Source organism: Mesoplodon densirostris, chromosome 8, assembly GCF_025265405.1.
Source record: "Mesoplodon densirostris isolate mMesDen1 chromosome 8, mMesDen1 primary haplotype, whole genome shotgun sequence".
Taxonomy (NCBI): Eukaryota; Metazoa; Chordata; class Mammalia; order Artiodactyla; family Ziphiidae; genus Mesoplodon; species Mesoplodon densirostris.
In genome coordinates this window covers 30589550-30617542 of record NC_082668.1, presented here as the reverse complement: position 1 = coordinate 30617542, position 27993 = coordinate 30589550, and the positions used below count along the sequence as shown (strand labels likewise).

General features: G+C 37.3%; 1 protein-coding gene across 1 annotated transcript in view; it reads left to right on the top strand.

The window, feature by feature from the left end:
- The window catches only part of ADAM23 (ADAM metallopeptidase domain 23), a 172574-nt gene that overhangs the window by 141285 nt on the left and 3296 nt on the right, over positions 1–27993 (top strand). The window contains exons 19-25 of the mRNA XM_060106751.1: positions 2985–3035; positions 3731–3794; positions 5064–5169; positions 7871–7990; positions 9548–9716; positions 11910–12021; positions 23770–23860. Of these exons, the coding sequence (XP_059962734.1) occupies positions 2985–3035; positions 3731–3794; positions 5064–5169; positions 7871–7990; positions 9548–9716; positions 11910–12021; positions 23770–23860 (713 nt within the window). The remainder of the gene's footprint in view (positions 1–2984; positions 3036–3730; positions 3795–5063; positions 5170–7870; positions 7991–9547; positions 9717–11909; positions 12022–23769; positions 23861–27993) is intronic.

The following is a 27993-nucleotide window of genomic DNA, read 5'->3' as shown; positions in this document are numbered from 1 at the left end:
AGCATTTACTGATGCTTCTGAGCTGCTTTTTAAATTAACAATTTATAAGAATAAGTAATACATGTGGAACTGAGAGAAATCCTGGGCAAACAGTCTGGATGATCTAATAAAGATATTTTTTAAAGATGTGGGAAATGTGTTTTGTTAGTACCATGAAATATGTCATCAAAATGGGAGTATAGCACAATTTAAAATAAGTACATTTAAAGGCTATTGCACTGTGAAAGCCGGCCTCAACTGGACCTTCCTGCACAGCGTAAAACTGGGGGCTCAAATGGCATTTAGAGACCGAATCCAGAGCTCTGCTCACAGGCAGAATAAAGTACACAGATTTATGGTCCCTCTGCTTTAAATATCTCCAGACAACGAGAGACATCCATAATTTCCTTTGTTAAACATTTCAGTGATAAGCAACTGGCTTTTATTAGCCTAAACGAAAAATAGATTGATTAGAAATCTTCTTCCATGTAGCTGTGACAGTTTATAACAAGAGCTTTTTTTTTCTAATTAGTGACTCCTACTAGTTTTTTCCTCTTGAAACATCGCAGAAGTCAAATATGAAAATTGTTTAGCCCCTGATGTACCTATTCTAGTAGCAACATTTCTTTTACATTTTTGTCCAGTGTGGTTGTATTCATCTTGGAGTAAGTGAATAATTAACGTTAGTTGATTAATAAGAAAATGATGGGGCTTCCCTGGTGGTGCAGTGGTTGAGAGTCCGCCTGCCGATGCAGGGGACACGGGTTCGTGCCCCGGTCCGGGAAGATCCCACATGCCGCGGAGCGGCTGGGCCCGTGAGCCATGGCTGCTGAGCCTGCGCGTCCGGAGCCTGTGCTCTGCAACGGGAGAGACCACAACAGTGAGAGGCCCGTGTCCCGCAAAAAAAAAAAAAAAAAAAAGAAAAAAAAAAGAAAATGATGGTGTTTTGAGTGGGTTTGGATGAAAGAGGCCCAGGGATCTCTGTTTTTGGGCAGCTGGTCCAGTAAACCAACTTCTCATGCTGATAATTAACATCTTTTGAAGAGTTACCATTAGGTTGAGTGAAAGCTTGTATGAGAGTCAGTTGTTCTTTAGAAAGATGTAGAACCAAAGCATTTAATCTCAAAGTGTTCCTTCATAAGTTACTGCTTCTTTGCACTTCTAAATTAGTTCCATTACCTTTCTGTAGTGACCATGATAAACACCTTGGTGTTGCAGAATAGAATAACTTAATTGTATCTGTGTGGGTCAGTTATTTATTTTCTCAGTCAGTCAATAGTCATGGAGCACCATCTCAATCACAATTGAGCCAGTTTTGTTCTAGGTGCTGGGGAGGCTGCAGGGACAGAAATCCCTGCCTGCACGGTGCTCGCATTAGGATGCAGACAAAAGACAAGCAAATACATAAAATATACGGATCCTCAGTTGGTGATACATGTTATGGAGAAGGAAAAATATAGGGAATGGGGAACAGAGGATGCCAGCATGGAGAAGGAGGTTATGGTTTTGAAGAGCATGGTTAGAGAAGGCTTCTCTGAGATGCTGTTATTTGAACAACGTCCTAAAAAAAGGTGAGAGAGCAAGCCAGGCGTAAATCTGGGGGAGAGATTGGAGGAAGAGCAAGGACAAACGCCGTGGGGTGGCAGCATGGCTGGTACATTCACGTAGAGTCAGGTATTTATGGCAGAGAGTAGGAATGAGGTCAGAGAGATGAAGATGAGGATGGGGCCGGCATAGGAGCAGATCATGATGAACTTGGAAGGCCAGTGAGTAGACGGGGAAGCCATCAACAGAGGAGCAACATGAGGTGGTTTAGGTTTTTCAAGGGACACTCTGGTAGCTCTATAGCCTATAAGGAGAGTAGAGTGGAAGCAGGGGAATCAGTTGGAGGCTGTTGCATAATCAGAGAGATGAGAGATGGTGGTGGTGTGGACCCGGCATTAGCGGTGGAAATGGAGAAAAGTCAGATTGCAATTATATTTTAAAGGTAGAAGCTACCAAGATTTGTTAATGGAATAGAAGGAGAGTGTGAGAAAAAGAGAGGAACATAGGATGACTCCATGGTTTTGGCCTTGAACAGTTGGAAGAGTGGGACTGTCATTTACTGAGAAGGTGAAAACTAAGGGAGGACCTCAATGGGTATTGCTATGTTTCTTATTCACTTGCCACACCCATGTATTTTTTTTTCCTTTTTGTATTTGTTTTGAATGCTGTAGCAGAGCCTTGACTTAATTTTTTTAGCTCTCTTAAATGTGGTAAATGAGACGCACAGAAAGTAAAAATTTTAATTTACTCAGGGTAATGTTGGGGGAAAATGAAATTTTCCTTATTTTTACTTATAAAAAATGATTTGATAAATAGACCTGGAAAAAGAAAGAACTGTCACATCATGATTGCTCTAGTAACAGATCTGTAGTTCAAGAGGTCAGAAATGTAATGGAGATACAGCACTTATATTGCGCTGAAGGGCAGTGTATTTCTTCTTTCTCAGTAATGTGGCCTAGAGGTGAGTGCCATGGGTGTTACATGCAAAGTTGACATTTTTACAGGGCTGAGTGAAGTCTTGTAAATTGGTTCCTGAACGTGTCCACTCCTGCATAACAAGCTGATTTGTTCCCTTCATTATCCATTTTAATTCCTTCTACTTTTAACTCCACAGGCAAGTGAACGTAAATTATTATTTTAGCCCATCTCATGGAAAACGGAGAAACATAAAAAGCACCCACTGCATGGACCTAATTGATTGATTCATTTTTACCAATAATTGCAGAATAAATTTGGATAACCTACTCAAAGAGTTACTTATGTTTTCCTAATTATAGAGTCATCATGCTTGCATTTTTAAAATACTTATTATAACTTTTACTGATATGAATGATCTGTAGCACACAATTCACAGGTAATAATAAAATCATGCTTACTTTTTTTGCATTTTAATATATTGTACACATAATCTGAAGATACTTCACATGCTGAATGTTAACTAAAAAGTTTATATTTTTCAGTGCCCACCAAATCTTCATAAGCAAGATGGATATGCATGCAATCAAAATCAGGTATGCTGGGCTCTAGGTTTTAAATGGGATTTTATAAAAAGATTAGATTTCAAGGTTTTTTTTTTGATAAATGTAATTTTGATAGGGAATTGCAATTCAAACAACAGTAAATTATTGCAGTGGTCTTCTAATTCAGAGTTGCTTTATGTCATATAAAATACAAATATATTTATCTCTGGGTACAAACTGTTCAGATTGAGGGAGAGGAAAAAAAATGTAATGGCTGAAGAATTAGAAATCTACTTTATTGAGTTGTGACTATCTTTTAATCATTTCAGCCTGTCTCTGATGGGAAAATATGGTAATCTGTTGTAATGTGGTTGTAGTTTTTTTTTTTTTTTTCCTGAAGCTATGTTATAACCTAACCATTCACATGCAAAAAAAGCTAAAAAATCATATTGGTATCACCCAAAGAAATGTCTCAATTTTTTTTTCCATAAAATTAAAAAATTTAGACAGTTAGTTGGATTTGAAGAGCTGTACTATGAGCTATGTTTTGTGTTTTAAATTTTAACTGTCATTCTTACGCTTCTCTTAGGATGTTTATGGTTTTTATTTTCCCTGTGAAAGTATTAGGGTACCAAATGAAAAAGAAAACAATTTTGTCTGAAACAATGAAAAGGAGACCTTGCAGTGAGAGTTTGGGGAAAATGGAACTGGCTGCATGTGCCTCATAACATATGTTCTGTCCTCAGGGCCGCTGCTACAACGGGGAGTGCAAGACACGGGATAACCAGTGTCAGTACATCTGGGGAACAAGTAGGTCATGTTTCCTGCTTGCTGGTCACACACAGGTTTCTCTTAATATTCTTCACTGCCAGTCTTGCTGAAAGAGATATACAGCTTGGGGTGATTAAAAAACAAACAAACAAGTATAAAAGGCGGAAGAGAAGGTGAATCTTAGTCACAAAACCACAGCAAACAACTGCTAATGTTGGGGACTTGTCATCTGAACCAAAAAGTGCCAATCAGTGATTGTGGCTGTGACAGAAGGGACGCTACACCCACCTGCAAAGACTGGGTTGAGTGCAGTGGTCATGCTTATTATCCAGCCACTCAGCTGATTTTCTTTGTACCTTGGATTTAACATTCACCCCCTCAAGTTAGCTTTCTCTTCTTTTACCCCAGGATAGAACCAGACTTTTGTTGTTGTTGTTTTTAATTCTATAATTGATTATCTCAGTTTGAAGTGAAGAAACACAAGTACTTTGTGAGACGCAGACAGATAGAGATTCGGGTACATGGTCATGCTTCTCAGTACATTCCCTACATGTCAGTACACATATTCTCTTCCTGACATTTGTAGTGCCTCGCCAGTGAACTTCAGTTCATGAGGGCCAGGCCGGAAGAGAGAGAGAAGTGGCTCTGCCTTGCTGGCAGAGGCTGGGTCACCCACCAGGAAAAGAAAGCACGCAAAAGGAGACTGGGACCCATGCACAAGTGATGTCAGTGTTTGGCAAATGTCACTTAACTGAAAGATTTACTTTCAGTGCTTCAGTTTTGACAAGGGAAAGATAATAGAGGCATTTTTGTCTTGTAAAAAGGTTTAAATATCAAAATCCATGTGCCAATGTAAAATCTCAATGAGCTCGGACTTTATAATGCCTACTGATATTAAGAGAAAGCAGGATTAGGAATGATACTAGTTTTCTCTGTGTCACTTCACTAGTTCCTGCTGATGATTAATCCTACCTCCCACTCTCAAACCCACCAACAAGAATTGGGAATAAATTTGTCTCCCAAGTTAAAAAGAAAGGTGTGTTGGAGCTGTCCTGTCTTAGCTTATAAGAGTCATTGGTTAAATTTTTAGGAATTTTAGAAGCCAGTTGACATCATAGTCTTAGTTTGAAATTAGCCATGTATTACACCATGGAAATTTACACCATGGAAATTGGCAAGTGCTACAAATTAGGAATTTTTTTTCCTTTTTCTGAAACACCAGTTATTAAAATATTTACTGGCACATGACCAGTTATGGATAACAAAGAGAACTAAAATTAATTCTCTTTTCTTTCTCCTCTCCAAAAGAGGCTTCGGGGTCTGACAAATTCTGTTATGAAAAGCTGAATACAGAAGGCACAGAGAAAGGCAACTGCGGGAAGGATGGAGACCGATGGATCCAGTGCAGCAAACAGTGAGTGGTCAGCTCTGGGAGCATAGTGAGTGGACTTGGAAACCCTGGTCCAAATGTAAAATGAGCACAAAATAAATGTTACTGATTTTTTAATAAATATTCGACTACTTAAAATTTTAAAGTATGGATTTAAAAAATACATTAGTATAGCTAGAGGCAAATGGCTATGAACTAAACTATTTCTGTGGTACAGACTCACACCATTTCTGTAAAATTCAGAAAAGTTCTTGCATGCTGTATTTTACTTGAAGCTTGTTTTGAAGAGATACTTTGCCAAGGTATTTTAAATTAATAGTGGGTTTTAATTCTCTACTTCTGCTAGCAGAAAAGGCCTATGAATGTACTAGTATGCATGGAATTCTACAAGCAAAAGATATAGACTGTATATATAATTTGAGGGACCATTTAAAGTGAAGTAATATATATACTTAATTATTTCTCAAATGTAACACCATATGATTTAATTAAACATCTAATGCCTATATTAGAGTTTTGTTTTCCCTTCTAAAAAGTAGCTAGTCAGTGCATATTGGAGGCATCTTTACTCAGGAAGTGAGATACTTTCAGAGCACGTTGGTAATATTTTCCCTTGATTTGGTGAGGAAAGTTAAAATTGTGATTTAATAGTTTATTAAGGTTAACTCAATGACTTGGATCTATGGGACCACTAAGTGATACACCAAAGCTCCTCCTTTCTCCTTCCATAACAGTGAGGATTCTTCTCCCATTTTGAAGCAGAGCGAGGATTTAAGGGAAGTTTTATTTCTCTAGTTAATGGTCTCTAATGTACTTTAGGAAACTTTGCCATTCTATGTAGTCTTTGATGGTAGATGAGGCCTTAGGAGGCAACAAATCTTTGACTTCTTTAAAGTTAAACCAAAATAACAGAACAGAACTTCCCATCTGATGTCTCATGAGTGAGTTATAGATGTTCTGAGCTGTTCAGTCCTCGAGGTGCCAGGGAGGAAATGGGGACTAAAATAGTCAAAATCCATGGGGTTGGATGCCTCTGGATTTAATTAGCTTCAGTCATTAAATCAATGTCATAGACAAATCTGATCATTTCTCTGTGCCTCTGTGACTTCAAAAAGTTGGGAGGCATTGTATCAGATCATTGTAGAGGATAGCTTTTGAATATCTGGCAGTAGAATAGCCTACCACCAATGAGTTAAAGAAAATAAATGCATGTTTTTTTAAACTTTAAAAAAACTGGGAAATATAACATAAAAAGTGATTAATATACACATATACATTTTGCCAAATAAATGCAGAGTGAACTCTCATGTAACTCCTATGTGGATCAAGAAGTAGAGCATTCCAGAAATGTATTCTTCCCCCTCACAGTGCCCGTGTCTCTCTGCTGGAGGTATTGTCATCCTGAGTTTTCTGGCAATTGCTTTCTTTCTTTTCTTTAGAGATTTACTGCCCAAGTTTTCAGCCCTAAACAGTATATTTTGCCTAAAGTTTCAGTAACTTTATATAAAAGGAATCATATCTCAGGTATTATTTTGCATTTTGCTTCTTAAGTTCATTATTTTAAGAGTTTTCCATGGTATATGTAGCTGTTGGTTCACATTTATTGTTCATTTGTTTCATTTTCATTCATATTTATATACCTTGATTTGTTTCTCCATTCTGTGTTGATAGACATTTAGATGGTTTCCATGTTTTGGCTATTAGGAACCATGCTGCTGTGAACATTCCGATACATGTAACTTAGTACACATTTGCACATACTTTTCTAAGGCCTTACCTGGAAGAAAAATTGCTAAGTCATAGGGGATGTATATTTCCAGTGCTACCAGATGATGTGACACTGTTTTCTAAAATGGTTGTACTAGTAAACCCTACCATCGAGAATTTGTATATGAGAATTTTGTTGTACTTCATTCTCACCAATATTTGGTATTATCAGACATTTTACTTTTATGTATTCTGCTGGGTGTGAACTGCTTTATTGTTGTGGTTTTAATTTGTATTTTCCTGATTACAAGTGGAAGTTAGTACATTTTCATGCATTTCTTGGACGTGGATGTCCTTTTTTGTAATGTGCCACTTTAATTCTTTGCACATTTTTTAAGGAGTTCATTGTTTACTTCGCTGGAGGTAGGTGCCCTCATGGTGGGTGAGTCGTTTAACAATATCGCCAAGGACCCAGATGATTTCTGCCCCTCTTCTTTGTAATGCTTAGCATGTTCAATTTGTGTCTTTACATTTGTGAATTCACGATTGCAAGGCTAATGCAAAGGCTCCACACTCAAAGGCAGGAAGCAGGGGCAGGAGCAAAAGGTCTTCTCCCTGTCAGGCTCTAACCTTTCATCCAGAGCACAGAATTCTCCCCAGAAATCCCTAGCTGCCTTTTCCTCACATCTCAACACCCAGGGGCTGCTCTTAGCTCCAGGAGGGTGGGAAGGAGGGATGGCTAGGAAAGTGGGTGTAGCAAATGGGGGTGCCATGATGAACTCAGACACCAGTCATGAGCCATCTTTCAGGGCTGGGCACTTTGCTACCCCGAAGAAGCTGTGATCTTGTTAGCAAGGAAGGAGGGAGTCCTCGCCAACCAACAGTATCTGAACAAATGCTTTTATTTAAAGAAAAGGGACTATTTCCCATTTTAAAATATTTGTAGACTGAATAGTTTTGATTTTTTCTGTTTGATTCCTCCTGTCTTGTTCTTTTTTTTTTTTTTTAATATGTTCAGCGATGTGTTCTGTGGATTTTTACTCTGTACCAATCTTACTCGAGCTCCACGTATTGGTCAACTTCAGGGTGAGATCATCCCAACTTCCTTCTACCACCAAGGCCGGGTGATTGATTGCAGGTAACACATTAAATGTTGGAAAACCTAATGAATCGTGAGAATTGCAAATTTAGAAAAATCAAGGGAAATGGTAACTTAGATTTTATTATCACCTTGCATGTTGAAAGTCATTTAAAAAACAAAGTTATATACTGATTTTCAAATTATATTTGCTTAAAAATTATACCAGTTAGTTGGGAGACATTCCTTGTAATTATAATCTTAAAAGTAGAACTTTATGGTATTCATGTTGACACATGATTAAAGTTTTGAGCATTGAAATATGTCACTCTCTGAACACTGTGTGTTTTATGTTTTGCGACAAAGAATAAAGAAGCTAAGCTATACTCTATGTAGCATGTGTGTGGTTTAGAAGATGGCTTAATTAATGCCTAATCACATATAGAAAATATACACTAAAATATTATTTATAGCTGTAGTCAGACATTTGATGTCCAGTTATCTGTGAGTACAAGGCATAGAAGATATGAGGCTTATTTTTGAACACTGGGAGTCATATTATATTTTAAATAAATATTGTTCCTGTTAAAGTAGTCATAATTCTAAGATGCTATGCCCTCATTCAGATGATAACTGTCATTGCCCAAAACACTTTTGGGATTTCCCCCTACAGAATTGCCTTCAGGGTCTGCAATGTTTATCCCTAGTATTCCCCAAATAGCAAACCTTCATCTTATATGAGTGAATGAAAGATTTGGAAACATCCCAAAGTAATTTTGGATAGAATTTAGTAAATTGATTGGGTAACCAAATTGGATATTGCTGTCTTGGTCAAATGGTTGCTGATTTTCTGTCTTTTAAATGGCTCTAAAGGCTATTCTAACAGTATCTTAGACAATAAGATCCTTCCTGGAATAAATTTGTAGTCCTCAGATCTAGTTACTTTGATGCACAGAAGCTTCCTTTGAATGTGTACATTTTTGCATGTCTTTAGATACAACAACCTTGTTAAATTATATTGTTTTATTCTAAACTAGTATATTTTTAAAATATTCAGCAAGGTACTTAATTAGTAATTATAACATTGATTATTATTCAAATTCAAGCTGTCCTTCATTTTGAGGTTTTAGAATTATATGTATCAATAGAGAGGAACCAGCTTATTTTTTTCAATCATGAATAGTCGAATCCTCTAAAGTAATAATTTTAAAAATATTTTCATTTGCTATTTATGCTCAACATCTGCCTTTTTGCCTCAGGAAACAGCTGAAGTCTTGAAGAGCTAATGATAAGATTGCTTGTCTTGTTCTTATGCACACCTCTCCCCTAGTTTTAATGTTGGTCTTGAAAACAAGGGAATATTTAGAACACACTTGGTGCAAATGACATTTTTTTTGTTCTGATGGACTGCAGTGTAATAATGATAGTGAAAGACAGTTTATTTTATTTAGGGGAGGTGGGGAAAGGGAGAAAGGAAGAGAAAAGTGGAGAAATGCTAGAAGAAATCCATGTCCTCTGACAGCCTCTTCAGTTTCCTAAAGAGCAAACCTCATTCATGTTGATGTTATATTTCTAAGTCTGGTGCTAATGGTTGTATGACTATTTTTCTCTTTTTAGTGGTGCTCATGTGGTTTTAGATGATGATACAGATGTGGGCTATGTAGAAGATGGAACACCATGTGGCCCATCTATGATGTGTTTAGATCGGAAGTGCCTACAGATTCAGGCCCTAAATATGAGCAGCTGCCCTCTCGATTCCAAGGGTAAAGTCTGTTCGGGCCATGGGGTAAGTAGACATCAGTGTCCAGCCCAAATCTGAAGTTGAGGATACCAAACACTGTCTGGCATCCTCCAGCTTCACAGTGGTTGGACTTCCAGTTCAGCCATTCTCCTTCCGTGACTGTTGTTAATATCTATGCACTGACTATGATTATTTCCTTAGTATCCTTATCTGCTAAGAATAACTCCTATATGTGTTGATATGGTTTTATTTTTGTTGTTTCTTTTACCACTGGCTATTTGTATTCACTGCAGTCTCTAGAGATAGCTTGGCATCCAAGGAGTTGGAAGAAAATTGATGTGGTTCCTAAAGAAACTGTAGACCCCATGTGACTGCTTTGTACCATTCACAATAATTTACACCCTTTCAGTAATTGCCTTCCGGCTACTCAATATGCATACTGAGTATCTGTGTGCAAGATCACACTAGACTAGAGGTTGGATCACTGCTATAATTCACGTGTTTAAAGTTGTACGGTTATGCTTGGACCCTTGGCAGCCAAAGAGAAGATGTACTCTCTACTCACAACTGCATGTCGCTTTAATTCTATGCACAGAGTGTTTGGGCAGATGCTTCCTGGCAAACCGAGGTTTAATACTTAAAAGCACATTTTAATAATTATTTAAATTGGGTTTAGTAAAAGAAAAGTAGTTCAGAATTTAAACAGCCTTATGAAATGGAAAAAACAGACATGAAGAAACTCAGAGTGATCATCTCAAAGGGAGATGCTGCAATGAAGGTAAAAATAATCCAAAATATAGATAGCTAAACAGGTGATATGTTGAAGAACAAGGTAGAAAGACATAAGAAGCTTATGCCCAATGACTATGATTTCATGTTTGGTTGAAATCATAGGCTCACTGGGAGGTAGTACAGCCTAGTGATCAAGAGCATGGATTTTGTGGCTAGAAAGAATCCTGGGTTTGAATCCTGGCTCTGCTTCTTTCTATCCCAGTGACTTTGGGCAAGTCACTCAACCTCTCTCAGCCATCAGGGTGCTAGTGTGAGTATTAAATGAGATGCTATACACAAAGCACTGAGCATAAGTACCCAGCACATAGAAATGTAGTAAATATTCAATAATTGCTACAGTAAAGTAAAAGCACTGGGCAGACCTCTCAGTTATTCAGTTATTGTTCTGAAAGCATTATAAAATTTAATGCATTAAAAAGGCCCATGGGGCTTCCCTGGTGGCACAGTGGTTGAGAGTCTGCCTGCCGATGCAGGGGACACGGGTTCATGCCCCGGTCTGGGAAGATCCCACATGCCGCGGAGCGGTTGGGCCGGTGGGCCATGGCCGCTGAGCCTGCACGTCCAGAGCCTGTGCTCCGCAACGGGAGAGGCCACAACAGTGAGAGGCCTGCGTACCGCGAAAAAAAAAAAAAGCCCATGAGTCTCCACTACCCCTCCCACTTTTTTTTTTGTTAAAAAAAGGGTTAAATTCAGCCTGTTAATCATAATCATGGTGTTATGTCATTTCAGATTAAAAAGCTCTTATACCAATAGGCCTAAATTCGATTTTATCATCTCTAAATAATCTATCTCCAAATGTATTTCACAGGCAGATGAGGATTTAACCTACTCTGTCTCTAGTTTGTGGATGGTTATTTATTTCATCTAAATTACACATCCATTCCAGCATGCTGCTTGGTCCCCAGAGGAAGAGAAAGGGACAAAGATTGCTCTAGGAGGGTCTTCAGCCTGGCTGACTGAGAGAGGAGTGATACCATGGCAGGCAGGGAAGGTGGGAGGGTGTGTGTTTGGCTGGCACAGTGCCACCTAATGACTTTTGCGTTGAGCATGGTGAGATAATGCAGTGCATTGGCGATTTATGCCTCCAGGTATTTAATCTCTGGCAATGCCTCTTAAACCCAGTATCGCTTAATTTCTTGAATTAAGCATATATGTTTCTACATTGTCAGACATTTGTGTACTTAAATAATATCAACATGAGTAATTAACATAAAAATTTCTTCCTTTTATTCTTGATTTTTCTATAATTAACTGAAAAAGACATCATCCAACTATTGGATCTATACATTGTTTCCCCTTGTCTAGTATTCAAAACCATGGGAAATTTTTAAAAATTCCCAATGGGTTTTAAAGCCTCTGCCTAGTTCCATGTCCCTTTTACATTTATCACCATTATTCCACCAAGTGCAGTGAAAATGGCGCATCTCTGTTCTTTGTTCTTCACAGGTGTGTAGTAATGAAGCCACCTGCATCTGTGATTTCACCTGGGCGGGGACAGACTGCAGTATCCGGGATCCAGTTAGGAGCATGCACCCCCCGAAGGACGAAGGACCCAAGGGTTTGTGTGACTTCGGTTTCAATTCCTTGCATACTGAATTCATTGGTACTCTTCCAGTGGCGCCAATATAACAACTTCATAGATTTGACAGGAGACACATAAGAATATCTCTTTTTGCCATTAAAATGTATGATTCATATTACTACAGAATTAAGGGTTCTTGTAATATAACATTGAAAAAAATGTTTAAGTTACCCCTTAACCTAGAACTGAGATTGGGAAGAAGTAAATATACCGATTTCCTTTCTTTCCTTTAAACCTCATTCTTCTTCCATAATCACAAATGTTAGTCATTTTATAGTTTGTCTAAGCTATGCCAGTTTTTTAATAGATAAACTCTTTTTCACTGACATGAGACTCTGGTCATTCCTCACTACTTGAGTCCTTCCAGAAGGAAGTTGTAGTCTTCCATGCTCTGTTTAAGCACACTTTTGATTAGGAAGAAATTGGAATACTTCACAGACCTTTAATACTTCAAAGAGAAAACGTGAAAGATCTGGACCTTTGTTTTAACCAGCCATTAAAAGGAGTTTAGAGTTAGAAGGAGTCTCAGTGGCCATCTAGAACCACCCTCATTTTTTTTTTTTACATCTTTATTGGAGTATAATTGCTTTACAATGGTGTGTTAGTTTCTGCTTTATAACAAAGTGAATCAGCTATACATAAACATATATTCCCATATATCCTCCCTCTTGCATCTCCCTCCCACCCTGCCTACCCCACCCCCTAGGTGGTCGCAAAGCACCGAGCTGATCTCCCTGTGCTATGCGGCTGCTTCCCACTAGCTATCTATTTTACATTTGGTAGTGTATATATGTCCATGCCAGTCTCTCACTTTGTCCCAGCTTACTCTTCCCTCTTCCCATGTCCTCAAGTCCATTCTCTACGTCTACGTCTTTATTCCTGTCCTGTCCCTAGGTTCTTCAGAACCTTTTTTTTTTTTTAGATTCCATATATATATGTTAGCATATGGTATTTGTTTTTCTCTTTCTGGCTTACTTCACTCTGTATGACAGTCTCTAGGTCCATCCACCTCACTACAAATAACTCAGTTTTGTTTCTTTTTATGGCTGAGTAATATTCCATTGTATATATGTGCCACATCTTCTTTATCCATTCATCTGTCAATGGATACTTAGGTTGCTTCCATGTCCTGGCTATTGTAAATAGTGCTGCAGTGAACATTGGGGTGCATGTGTCTTTTTGAATTATGGTTTTCTCAGGGTATATGCCCAGTAGTGGGATTGCTGGGTCATATGGTAGTTCTATTTTTAGTTTTTTAAGCAACCTCCATACTGTTGTCTGTAGTGGCTGTATCAATTTACATTCCCACCAACAGTGCAAGAGGTTTCCCTTTTCTCCATACCCTCTCCAGCATTTATTGTTTGTAGATTTTTTGATGATGGCCATTCTGACTGGAACCACCCACATTTTGTAGATGGGAACTCTCAGCCCCTGTGGTCAGGTGACATACTATGGTTACTCAGGTAAACAGAGGCAGGGCTGGGACCAGGACCCAAGTGCCCAATCTCAGGCCTATTCTCTTTTTTTACATCGTGTTATAATGTAGCCTATGTCATCATAAATATGATAGTCACTTTCTTACTATTCTTCCCATTCCCAACCCATTTTATGATTTTCAAAGATCTCGAAAAGTCATCAGTTACAGTAGGCTTACTATAGCATCTATAGCATTGTACCTGTGAAACCAAAAAATTACTAGAACGAATGTTGTATACCAATGGGCATTGTATATCAGGTTCTTCTTTTTCATGGTACTGCTAACAGTATTTTATAAATAACTATCATGCTTCTTTTTCCTGCAGGTAGGAAAAATACATATAGAAATAGTGTCATTTTGATCTGCTTAGTTTTGGATGAAAGTGCCTTTAAACTCTCTGAGCTCAGTATTGTCCATATAGGAAACTAATGAATTCGAAAGCATATGAAGTTCCATCGTCCTCAATTCCTGAAGAGATTTAGGCTGATTTGGGTGCATGTGTAATGTTCAGTAGGAGTGGGTGTGTTAAAACACCTCTCATGAGTTTGCTTAATATGCCATGATATTAAGATTCTATAAGAATCACAAGCACACCCTCACAGTCTATTTCTGTTCTCCTTCTATTTCTAAAAAGGAACCAATTCCACTTTTACATTTAGTCTTTTGTTACTTTAAAATTAGTACAAAGAATTCTTGGATCCACCTTCAGAACTTAGATTTAGAGAAGATTTAGGCTCTGACAAGAAGGAGAGATTCATTCTTTCCAAATTCTCTTGCCATAGCATGTCTGTGATTCTCTTAAAGATGTAGATGCTGTTTCCTCAAGTGATGTATAAGGATGCCTGCACAGATGAGCAGAGCTAAAGTGGCTTAGACTTTGTCCTTTTTCATTATGTAGGGTAGGGGATTATTAATTGTCTGGTTCTCTCTATTCCCCGTTCGTTCACTCACCTGTGCCTAGAAGACTTATTTGGAAGCATAAAGTAAACAACTACATTCTAGAGAAGAGACTATCCATAGCTGCCTTTTGTTTTGTTTCACTTTCTTTCCATTTAATGTGGTGCTAGTCTTCATTATCTTCTAAAGATAACCTTTTTGATCATTCAAGTTTATTGTAGGAAATTTTGAAAATACAGAAAAGATTAAAAAGAGGATAAAAATCATTCTTAATCTGGCAACTCAGAGGTAATCAATGTTAGCATTCTGGTAAATTTCTTTCCTATTGCAAATATTCTTTTTTTTTAAATTCTTAATGAAGACAGTGCAATCATTTGAGTAAACCTACCAATTGGCTCTAAAATTTCTAAAATCCTCATGAATCTCTAATCATCTTGATTCATTTGAAAAAAAGCCATTAATTGATATAAACAAAGAGCAGTTATTATTGTAAATTATCAGATTTCCAGAAAAGTCAAGCAATTTTAGAACAACTAAATAATGGCTCTATCTATAACGGTCATTTATATCTTTTCAACCTCTATAGGAAACTCCAGTAATACACTAGGAAAATGGGAAACAACAGAAATAAAAATTTAAACACTTGGCTGTAGATTTTTGATATTCTGGTTAAAAGAAGATGGTAAAAGAGAAACTAGGTACTTTACTTCTATTTTTTAATCCAGATAGCAAATATTTATTGATGCTCTACTATTTAAAAGTCAGCATATCCTTGCACATAGTAGGCACTCAATAAATATCACATCCCTTCTCTTTGGGAATATATAAAGGAAGTGAAATGGTGCATGTAGTGCTGATTTTCCGTTTATCAGAATCCACTTGCTGTATTGCCTTGCTGAAGAGTAACAAGTAATGAACTCAAGGTATTGAAACAATCAGTACTTCCTTGACTGTAGGTTCAGCAGCTGTATGAGGTGCCAAAGTTTTTCTCTATAACTTTGTGCTCTACATTCTTTCTCATGATTGAATTGGTCTGGTGTTGGATCAAGACCAAATTAGTAAAAAAATAAAGGTGAATTCTGTGACTCTGTTTCCATTGATTTGAGGAAGTCAGAAATGAACCAATGTGTTTTGGGTATTCCTTTCATTTTAACTATAGGTTCCTGGAAGAATAAAAATTCAACTTCTCCGTCTAGGTAGGGATGAAAAACACACATGAAAGTATTGCCACTGAAGTCACTCTGTACTCGCTAAAGTTGTCCACTGTTAACCCACTGTTTAAAGCATGCTAGACTATTTGCTCCAACTCTCAAGTCAAAATTACTAAAAGACAAGAAATAGGATCTCAATGCAAAAACCATGTGGGCGAGGATTTTTTAAAAAAGATTTTCTATCACATATTACTTCACTCATGTTTTCTACATTTTCATTCATTTTACATATGAAGACTTTTCTGGGTCCCTCTTCTCCCAACCTGTTTCCACTGAACTCCCTGAAAGAAATTATTTTGGTTTGTTCTACAAAGGTAAAATATGTTTGAACTCTGTTTAGAAGACCTAGAATTTCCACCTGCTGTAAGGAGAGCCACGTCAAGTACCAGTAATTTTTGTAATGTGTAGGCCTCGTTGCGCAGTGCTTATTATGAAATACAATGGAACTTTTCTCACTGGTTGGTTTGCAGCACCATTGTAGGAGGAAAGAAGAAACTGGAACATATCAAATGTTTTCATTGATATATATAAGGGCAAAGAACGGTCCTGGGAAGCTTTGATCAGACCCTTTCATCATGACGATAGTCATCGGATCAGAGATGGAAGGACCTTAGTGGCAATTCAGTTCAGACCCATTGTTTTAAAAATGAGAAAACTAAATTAACAAGGTTAACAGCTAGTTAGGTGCAGAGCCAACAATAAAACGTAGATCACCTGATCTTCAGCCCAATGTTTTCTTTCTGTTATTGCACACAGCCTGAGTTAAAGCTGGGTGTTAAGTTATGCTGCTAGTTTTCATAGCAGTACTAAGTAGAAAGGGTGAAAAAACTAAACAGGTAATGATTAAGCTTATTAGCTGATCCATTGCTTGTCAAAGGAAACATTATATTATTAACATTTAGCAGTATGTTTCCATTTTTGTTTTCCTCTTTCTGTTGTTTGCTGGATTATTATTATTATTTTTAATCTTGGTCCCTGCTATAATATGTGATAAGAGGTAGAATTTTTGAGACATATATAATATCAAGATACAAACTATGAAATTTTTCCTTTTCTTAGGAATTTCTACTTTATACGTAGAATTCTTCCACAGACTAGTCATGCTTCAGACACTTTGAAATTGCGTTTTTGAAACTGAGCGATTGGCTTTTTTCTTTTCTTACTTTTAGAGACTTTCTGAAACAAAAAGCTGCATTATTTCATCTATGTGATTCCAATGAACCAAAAGAGACTATAATCCTGCATCCTTTAATATTTCAAAGGCAGGAGGCATCAAAGCCATCATTTGTACTCTGTGCACCAAAGTTCTTTCTGCAGAGATTTATTATCTTGTTAAAATTTAAGATTAGAAATAAATACTATACTTAATCTTTAACCAAACTCTGTTCTTTGCTCCCTTACTCTTACACCGTATTTTCTGGAACCAAAAAAAAGGCACTTGGTAGATAACAAATGAGTGAGTCAATGAACAAATACAGTTACATAATAAATAAATTATTACAGAAGTGAAACTAGATCATAGGCCCCTAAAGATCCAAGGAATTTTTTTTCAATGAGAAGATAAATTCTTTGTAGCTGTGAAGAGCAGCTGAGGCCTTGGTTTCTGAATATTTTCCCCTGTACAAATCCACCCACCTGTGAGCCACTCAGTGAATTCATGCCAGTTTGAAAACACGTTGAGTCACTACCTACTGAAAGAGATAATCCTGTCAAGTATCATGATAAAGACTCAAATGGATTTTACATATATTTTTAGTATACCACCATTAAAAGTAGTGAGAGGGAAGGAGAGCAAAGACGGGAGAGGATACCTTTGAAAAAGCTATTTTTCCACTTACTTTTATGTTGCTTTGGTGTTGACTACTCATCAGTTAAGAATTGGAGATAATTGTTCTTGCTCAGGGGAGATTAAAGACTATATCTGTTTATCTTGAATACATATTTGAAGCATCTGTAGAAGTCTTAGTCCTCTGGTTGTTTCTAACACCTGCATGATTGATTGCCTAATTCTCTCGGTTCTGCAGTGAGAAATTACATCCATAGGAAATACAAAAAGCCTTCTAAAATAGCTATTTTTAGTCATCATTCATACAGTTACTATAAAGATACCAAATATTCATTTATCATTATGTTTTACAGAGATGTGTGTGTGTTTCCTGTAACTTAGCACATAGAGCTTATATAAGAATTAACGGGGTAATAGTACTCTCACGTACTTTGGGTCTGAGGGCCAATGCCTAAAACTTGAGCAAAAAAAGAAAAAAAATGATAACATGATGTATCCTGGTTAATTTAGTATTCTGAAAGCAATGATTTTCTCAGGAGTCAAAAAAAGAAAAAATAAGGCACTCGATCTAGAATACCCTTCATCCCAATATTTACCTCCATAATTTGGAAATCTGAGCCATCAGTTAGGTTATTTTGAATTACAATATACAGTCATATTTGGAAAACATTGCCACCACCTTATATGTTGGTCTTCTTTCTTTTCCCCTCAATGATCTCCATAGACTTTCTCTGTTTTCTGTTGTGTCCCCCATCTTTTTTGTTATTTTAAGAACAACTCAGGTTGTGCTTCGTTAATGACAAAACTAGAATCTCTCACTCAGATTACTTGCTCTGTGATAAAATGAAGCAATTGCACAGTTGCTCACCAAGGTCCTCTCTCTTCTTTGGGAGAATATTTAGCTCAAAATGTTAACAAGCCCAATATTAAGCCTTAAAAAATTGTGACTTCGAGTCATAGTTCTTTGTTTCCCATAATACACAATCTGTGTGAATGCAGCCTTGTGGAAGCTAATTTCGGTCTTAATTGGTAAAGTGATTGAAGCCAGTACTTTTGATTCACATAGAAATGTGAGTTAAAGTGCATTTTTGTCCACAGGTTTGCATGTATAGTCACAGCCGCACAGACACGTTCAACCCTGAATAACCTGCCTTCCTCCTTCAACGCTAAACTTCATCTTGCCCATGCAGAGAACGCTGGGGACCTGTGCTCATTCCAGGCCCATTTTGCAACATGCCAAAGCTATTCACAGAAGTCGTAATGTGCGGGGATGGAGTGTCTCCCCTCAGCCACCCGCTACTGCATGGTTTGAAGCAATTAAGACAGTTTCCCGGAGACCCTAACTTTCTCTCAGTGTGTAGTTTATACACTGGAGACTATAAACAAAAACTAAATGTCCCAATGCAATGTGTGTCCCAAACATTGCAGGTTATTTGAGATACACTTTTCCAGATAAAGTCACTTTCCAGGTAAAAATTTGGTTCATTTGAAATATATTCTGTTTTAAATTTGTAAGGATTTTCACAAAATTTGAATAAGATCTGAATTTTAAAAAAGATATAGCTTCTTAGGCATATTTCGTGGTTTGAGAAGTTTATAAAAAGCATAGTAATGGTTTATTACTTTCATAACCAAAATACAGTTTTGCTGTTATGCAATTAAAATTACATTTTAATTTTATCCCACTCCGTGTAGGACCTATAACTCAAATTGGATTATTTACATGTTTAAAGTATTTATAAAAGATTATGTTTTTAAGTAGCATTTGTGGAATTTGAACGTAAATTCAAAATCATCCTCAAATATTTGCAATGTGTATGTAGATCTTAATTTCAAATCTTAAAGCAAAGATCTCAATCTTTAACTGACTTTCAAAGCATTTCCTGAATGGATTATATGTATGTTAGTGAAATCAGTGTGTAATTAATTTCCTTTGTTAAAAAAAATCTCCGTTTTCCCTCCACACAGTGAACATGGCCACAAGCAGGCTAATAGGTGCCGTGGCCGGCACCATTCTGGCCCTGGGGGTGATTTTTGGAGGCACAGGGTGGGGAATAGAGTAAGCATCTTTCTGCGTTTCCAAGTGTTTCTGTTTGGTTCCTGGCGTGTGAGCTGACCCTTGGCATCTGACTCCCCCATGTGTTGTCTCATTGCTGTGTTCCCCGTGGTAGTGCCCCTTGTGGTGTGATTTGGATGTGTATGTGTCCTGTGGTTTTCTCGTGCCGTGAAGAACCTTCTCCTGTCTGGAACAATGTGGGGCATAAAATAATATTGGGGTGCTTATGATGTCTTCACAATTAAGGCAATGGTCCAAAAGCTTCCATTGCTCCTCCATTTGTAAAAGTAATTTTAAGATACAGATTTTTTTGGACAAACTATTGACAAAAATGCTTTTATATGAGAGTTTGTTAGGGTTCTTATAACAAGTTTAATCTTCACCAGTCAATTAGATCCACGTATACAGCTAGGAATTGTCAACAATTGTAGCTCCTTTTAAAGATAATCCAAATGTAGCCACTAATATTTCCTCCATTTATTTAGAGTGATACAGGAGGCTTCAGCTTAATTTTTTTTAAAAAAAAGATATTTAGGATATTGCCTTTATTTTCTTCTTATAGAATAGGTTAATCATTCAAATTAGAAGTTTACATAAATATTTGGAAGCAAGGAGCCTTAAGAAAGGGAAGATATTTAGTGCAAACCTTAAGTGAACAGTTGCAAATTATCTGGTGGGTTTGTCTTTAAAATAACCAGTGTATAAATAAATACATTGTGTGCCACTTGTCCTACACAGAAGTACAGCTCTCCTCATTGGTGCTTTAATTTAGGTTGCTCTGTACTTGATCCACATCCTCACAATAGCTGTCATTTCTCCATGGGATATTGCTTTTATGAGATTGCCAATCTGTAGACTAAAAGATTATCCTGATTTTTCCCCCTCTAATTACAGAGAGAGCATTTACAAATAACAGAAACACCCCACACATGCTGTCTTTTCTACTCAGTGTAGTGGTGGTAACACTCCCCAGTGGCCCAGGAATGATTTCCTAGTATCTTAAGGAAACACCAGATAAACTCTATTCAACCTCCCCAAACCACGGGCTTGTTGCTAACATCACACACGTTCCTCCTTAGTCCCATTAGTTGCTGCACACAGTACAGTATGGGTCTGGGAGACCTCGGCACCAAAATAGCATTGAGAGAGGAGGGAGTCCAGAGGTCTCACTTTGTGTTGAAGATTACCTAAGCTTTCTCTTCCCTTGACTGAAGGGCTTTGACTAGACTGGGATCTTCTAACTCACATCCCATCTGTATGGACTGTGAAGCTAATTAACCCAAGGGAAGCTAAAATACTGGAAAAGATATTTTATTTCTCTTTACTTGTTAGAAAATAAATATTTTATTTCTCCTTACTTACTTGTATATGACAGAGGTAAAATATTTAGAGAAAACAAGAACTTTGTCCTGTAAAATTTCACTTTGGGTCTGTTAACTGGATTATATACAGATGCAACATTCCTTTTCCAGGAGAAATTCTATATATATTTACGTGAAATTCCTCCTTGAAGAAAGGTAGTCTTCTAAAAAATCATCCCAATTCCATTTTTTGTATTATTTTATAGTATATAAATTCCATTTTTATATCATTTTATATTATTTATTGGCCATAACTGAAATGTACTAACAGAAGGGATGAATCTTAATAAATTTCCCTTGGAAAAATTTAGAGCTGGGCAAAATCCAAGGCCTTTGCTGTAAGGCATAGTCTTTGTTACCAACTTTTGTTTCATCTACCCTTCCACTGTTGTTAGTTTGTGGCTATTTCTGGTTGTGACAGGTAAGTCCGTATAAGCATATATATTTTTCTTTAAAATAGATTTATTTATTTAACTTGGTTTCTGCACGCTTTTTGTCTATTAGTTTACTGTTTTTTTCCCTTCAAATTCTAAATTTGGCCATAATTGCTAAAAACAGAAATATAGCTTTTTAAAAATAAAATCCACATAGTATGATATAGTATTAATGTTCATTTAGTCACTGAGGGTTACACAGAGCTTTTTTTTTTTTTTGGTTTTGTTTGGGATTTTTGCCTTTACTTTTCTACTCCTTAGTCTATAATTATAAATCAGGAATCGTTTCTCATGGATTATGTATTGATTCTAACCCCAACCTATGCTTTCTGAGCTGGTAAAGTACAAATCATTTCTAAAGCATACAGAATGTAGATGGCCATACAAATGTTTTGAAAGTTTGTTTCAAGATTTGATTCCTTATTAAAATGTGGGAGTTTGGGATTGACATATACACACTGCTATATTTAAAATAGATAACCAACAAGGACCTACTGTATAGCCCAAGGACGTCTGCTCAATATTCTGTAACAATCTAATTGGGAAAACAATTTGAAAAATAATAGATACATGTATATGTATAACTGAATCACTTTGCTGTACACCTGAAACTAACACAACATTGTTAATCAACCATACTCCAATAAAAAAAAAAAAAGAACAAGAGCAGAAAAAAATGTGGGGAGGAAATTAATGGTTAGCAATCTTAAAGATAGTAAACTGTTTTGGCTTTGCAGGCCGCAGGGTGTCTGTCATAGCCTTGTGTGTACCTCTGCTGTCTCTGCATGAAAGCAGCCATAAATAGTATGTAAACCAATGAACGTGGCTGTGTTCCAATAAAATTTCTTTGCCAAAAAAAGCATCGGGGGCATATTTGGCCTGTGGTCTGTAGTTCGCTAACCCTCAATTTGTAGCATAAGCTTGAGAGTCAGACAAATTTGTGTTCAGATTTTGCCTCTGTCACTTATTAACTTCTAGAAGCCTCTGTTTCTTCATCTATTCAGCAGGGATAATCATAGTTCCTATCTCGTAAGGTTTTTGTGAGGATCAGATGAAATAATATCTGTCAAGAGCTTAGAACTGCACCCGGCATGTAGTAAGTGCTCAATATACAGTAGGTAATCTGCTTTTCCTGCGCTCATTATTATTTATTATTTTCAGTGTGTCTCTACAGGCCACTGAGATTTGTGTTCTGTAGAACCTCATTGGTTAGTCTTACGAGCGTGTCACAGCCCAGGAGCTTGTGAAGACCACATCCCCCAGCCTCCCATTGTCCCCCAGACTCACTCATCCTCCACCTCCCCACTCATGCCCACAGCACTGGGTGGTCTCCGAGTAAAAACATATAATGCACACAATTTTGGTGCTGCTAAAAGTGGCATCCATTTATGTACACAGTTGAGGGCACTGATGTGAGCAGAAAAGAGAATTTTGTACACAGAAATGAATGTATACACAAACTCAGGATTTTAGGGGAACTATGAAAATTGGCCTCGTGACTTCTGGAACAGAGATGTATAGTTAGGACTGGAAGTGGCTTGCCGTTAGGAGCACTGGACCTGCATATTAGCATCCTGGAGGTTGTGGTACTTAGAATAATTCATTTGCTGAAGTTAGCATTTCTTACATTTAAAAATAGTGAGCTAAAGTGTTTTCCATGTGGGTGGAGAGGACTTACTGTATGTTTCAACTCTAAAACAATGGATAGAAGCTCCAGCTTGCATTTTCTTTCTTGCTGTCTTTCCGACTCTCTCTCTCTCTCTCTCTCTCTCTTTTTTTTTTTTACTATCTCTAAGCCTCAGATTTCTCTTAGCAATAACTGGAAAATTGAAGATTGATTCAGTCGAACCTAAGGAATCTTTTTCCCACTTCTACAGAATTACCCAAATGAATTTTATGCTTCCTTTATATCTTGTCTTTGGAACCCCATGTTGCTGTGTAAACACTGTATAGGTCTGTACAGTGAAGCTCTTTGAGAGCTTCAAAGTTTCTATTTATTTATTGATACCCCCTTCCGACTTCTAAATTTTAACTGTCTCCAACGGGGGGATAAAAAATTTAGCATTCAGACAACTTTGTGTGCTGCTTGAAAGAGCATTTCAGTGGAATAGTTTTCCTTCTTTTCATGCCCTCATTTGCCAGTCAGATTGAATGAATTCTAACGCAGTCGTGTTCTTTATTCGCTCTTTTACTTGTTTGATTCATGATAACTGGGAAAGGGGAGGAGAAGAAAGATGGGCAACGGCAGCAATTGGGCATCCATAATTTGCTTCAAATTCTGAAAAAGGTGAATGGAATGAATTATTCTGTCAGTGGTGCGGAAACTTTAGATTTCCAGGTAGATGAATCCAAGCAGTAGCTGTCTATAAATAAAGGCGATTTAAGTGTTTAGCGATCTTTTATGCAGGGGACTTACTTCCTGAAACCGTTTATCTGCCTGTCCCTGGTGGTAATGAAAGTGGTCGGCTCATATGACTTTCTTCCCATGATCCTTTGTCACAGGTCCTAGTGCCACCAACCTCATAATAGGCTCCATCGCTGGTGCCATCCTGGTAGCAGCTATTGTCCTTGGGGGCACAGGATGGGGATTTAAGTAAGCAATGCCGCATGTCTTCTTCTCAGTGGCTCTGGCACTTCTCTTTTCTGCTTACATAACTAAGTTTTGAGTTCCTGCTACCAGATTTCGAGTTTTAATGGTAAAACTGCTAAAAATAAATATTTTTGTTCAGAAATGGGTCAGAAAAGAAGAAACATGGAACCTCAAATATCATCTTCAGGCAAGTGGGAAAACATGAAATGTAGAAGGCATTCACGTGCACTGCTTAAAGGAGAAGTTCTTTGATAAAAGAATTTTTAGGAGCAAGCATCCTGAGAAACATTTATTTATATGCAGATAATCGAAGCTACGTCATTGGAAATAAGTGGATATAAGTTCCTTGTATCTGTTTAAAACTGGTGTATATGCCATTGACATTTTGAAATTTTCACAACCTAAGTAACCATTTGGTTCTTATTTTTCACATGTAACATGTATAGCTTTGTGATTTGAAAAGCTTCATTATTTTATAAAAACAGATTTAAAAAAAAATAGTTTTATTACTTCCCTAACCTACTGAATTGGTTTCTCATTGGAATTTGAAGTCTGTGGCTTTGTGACACTTACTGTTTTCTAATGAATTGTTAATATTGACATGACTGGTAGGCCTTTGTGTTTTCATGTGACCTTTCAGTTTGGATTGTACATTGATCACTGAAGTAAGTTTGTTTAAATAGACACACCAGATAATCACAAACAAACCTTAATTGTGGTTCAAATTTTTGGACCTAATTTATCCAGTTTGGATGTTTCCATACCTTGGATTCATTGGATAATTGCCTTTTTTTTTTTTTTTTCTTTTTTTTGTGGTACGCGGGCCTCTCTGCTGTGGCCTCTCCCGTTGCGGAGCACAGGCTCCGGACGCGCAGGCTCAGCGGCCATTGCTCACGGGCCCAGCCACTCCGCGGCATGTGGGATCCTCCCGGACCGGGGCACGAGCCCATGTCCCCTGCATCGGCAGGCGGACTCTCAACCACTGCGCCACCAGGGAAGCCCGGATAATTGCCTTTTATACCTTTTTGTGCTGTGATGACTTGATTATTGTGGTTTGTAGATAAGACCTCCTGTGCCAAACACTCCCTGTGATCAATTCAGTTTCAATTAGATCTAGGGAAACAAATTTAAGCAGGAAATAAGACCATTACCCAAATTCAGAACCCACTTTGCCTCCATCTCGTTATTTAACAAGGAAGTTTTTGACCTTGAATTATCTGAATAATTGCCTTAATTATGAACTTTATTCTATTTTATGTTTGGAATTCTGAATTCAATATATTTGAACCAGGTAAAATATTATTATTATAAACTGATTATGAAAGAAAAACAAACCAATAGATGACTTAAATAAATTAAACATTTTCTGCTAATTTTGTTATTATATTAAGATTTAATGCATACGCCTACAAGGTTTTGAGTGACTTCAAGTTGGAAAGGTGTTATCAGATGAGACTTCTTTTCTACAGAGATATTTATAAACTTGAACTTGTTTGGTGAAACAGTAATTTTGGCATCAAAATGCTTTGAAAAACACACACACACAAAGTAAGCAAGTCCTGTTTAAATTTCTTGTATGGTATTAACAAAATATTGCCCAGATGGTGAGTCTCTCACATGGTACCTAACAAAAGAATATATGTTTGTTTGGGCTGACCTAATTCCAGTAAAAACTTTTCAGAGTCTCATTACTGTAAAACTGTCATTGTACGTTGCCATAGTTCCATGATCTGTTCTCATTCTAGAATGCTCCTTTGAACTTTTTCATAAATGTGCCTCAAGAAAAATAAATTTGGCTCATGCCTCCTTAGTGTTAGGAAACCTCAGTTTCAAAGGCCTGGAGAAGAGTCTCCTGGGCATCTTTGCCATCCAGCCACATGCAGTGACAGATGTACCACTTCAGCATTTGGAGATAAGAGCGCTGTTCTGTAGCAGGACCTCAAAACAGTGGCCTGGCCTATAGCTCACAGCTTGAATTGCATGTTTCTTTGGGGAAAAACAAAAAAGCCTTTATCACTGTGTATATAAGTGGATTAGGCCCGTACAGTTTATTTATATCTGAGAGAGATGTCTAATCATCAGAACACACACACACACACACACACACACACACAAAGAGGGGGAGAAATGGATACTTAGGTGAGAAAAACAGCCTTTGTGGGGATGCTGTGCAGACACGTGTATGGCTGGGCTGTGTCAATACCCCTTCCCATCCCTATGACCCTTATAGGAAAACATTGTAGGAGGCACACAATAGTGCGAAGTAAATATTTGTATGCCCTGAAACAAAGAAAAAAATGAAGGCAGAATTCTTGAACGTGTCACTTTAGCCGTTTAAATTCGGAGAAGCTGCTATTCTTTGTGCTATTGGTTGCTCCATGAGGAGCTTTATATTTTCAGAGTTTAGATCTTTAGATTTTAAGAGTAACCATGTGGTTTGTATTAAACTTTAAATAACTGCTTACCCCTTGCAATAAAAAGCTTTGGGTGCTGAATGATAAAGCTTAGGTTTTCCCACCATTTGGACAGTTTTGGAGATGATTAGTCTAGAGGTGATTTGGCAGTATATTTTTTTGCTAGTTGAACTGAAACTTCGAGTTTTTTCATTGAGTTCAGTGTAGATACAAAAGAGCTTTCTTTAGAATCAGAAGTTGAAAACAGTTTTTGAAAAGGATTGCTCTAAATACCTTTATTGGAAATCCCTCCTGAAATGGGCTTTTATGACTAGACGGGAAATTGGCAAAGTAGCCTGAAGAATCTGAGGGTATATAAACTTTTAGATTAAAGGAAAATATATTAACTGCTCAGGGGGAGTACTGCTTTCTCCTAATGTCACATTCCTTTAGGTATAACACTGAGTAACATAGATGTGGAGGAAGTATCACACCAAACATAATCTGTTAGAGTATGCATGAGAAATACAGCTGTGCTCTGACTCCTGACACTGTCTGCCGTTCTTTATGTTTCTTTTTTTAAACCATATTTCCCCTGAAACAGGTGGTAAAAGCATAAGCATATGTGAGTGTACATGCATGTGTGAGTGTGTACATATTTGTGTGTGTAAAGTGATAATGAAGCATTGTCAAGATTGCTGTGGTCAAAAAAAATAATATGAATTTAGATTACTTCTTTTTAGCAGAATAGTAGAGGCTGAAAGTTTTGGTTAACGTAAGTAAGACTTGCATGAGCAAGGTTGTGAAACTCTTAAAAAGAAAAAAATGCTTCATTTGGTAGGTAATTTTTTTTTTAATATTCTGATGTTTTGGATAATGTGGTAGGCATACCTTAGTAACTTCAGTTAATTGCATATTCCAAGTATGAAGGTGGCTAAGGGATAATTCAGTCTATGAACTCTCAGTCTTTGGGGGTGTCAGGATTTTTCTCTGAGAAATCCTGTGAAAACTGAACATAGGCCCTTGGCACACCAATTTGTCCAACTTTCCACCACATCTGCCTCGATTTACAGTCACCCCATGCTCTTTTTTTCTCTCCATCCCTACACACACTAAATAAAGCTACGAATTGTGCTGCGGAAGATTGCAGACCTCTGTCCTGGTTGACTCCCAGAGACTCTTGGCCCCTATCCAGTGCTGAATAATAATGCTGCTCCACGAGGTCATTAGAGCTGTTGCTTTCCCTGGACTTTGGAAAAAATCGAGAAAATTAAGGATCGTTTTAGTAGCATTTAGGATCATTCTCTAAAGCTTAGGAAAAGTGACAAATATATAAAAAGAAAATTGCCTCTCTCCATCTAAAAATGAACAGAATTGCTGTTATTAACCTAGATATGGCTTTTTAGCTGAATTCCTTAAATTTGAAGACAGGAATTTTGGTGTGAACAATATGGTCATTTATATGCACATAAAGTATATCAACATCATAGACAATGGTAGTAGAAAAGAGGAATTCTAGGTGATGGTAGGAAAAGAACTTGAAGGTAATAGATGATGCCATAGTTTGTTGACAATTCATATCACAAGATTTTAGGATGAATATTGAGTTCTTCCAACCATATTATAATCTCAGTCTGTGGAAGACGTGCCATGTCCCATTATTCCGCTGCTTGCTCTCTGCATGGGATTTGGTGTCAGGAGTGGCCGTCCTAGCCTGGCAGAGCTCCTCCTGACATTAAAAGT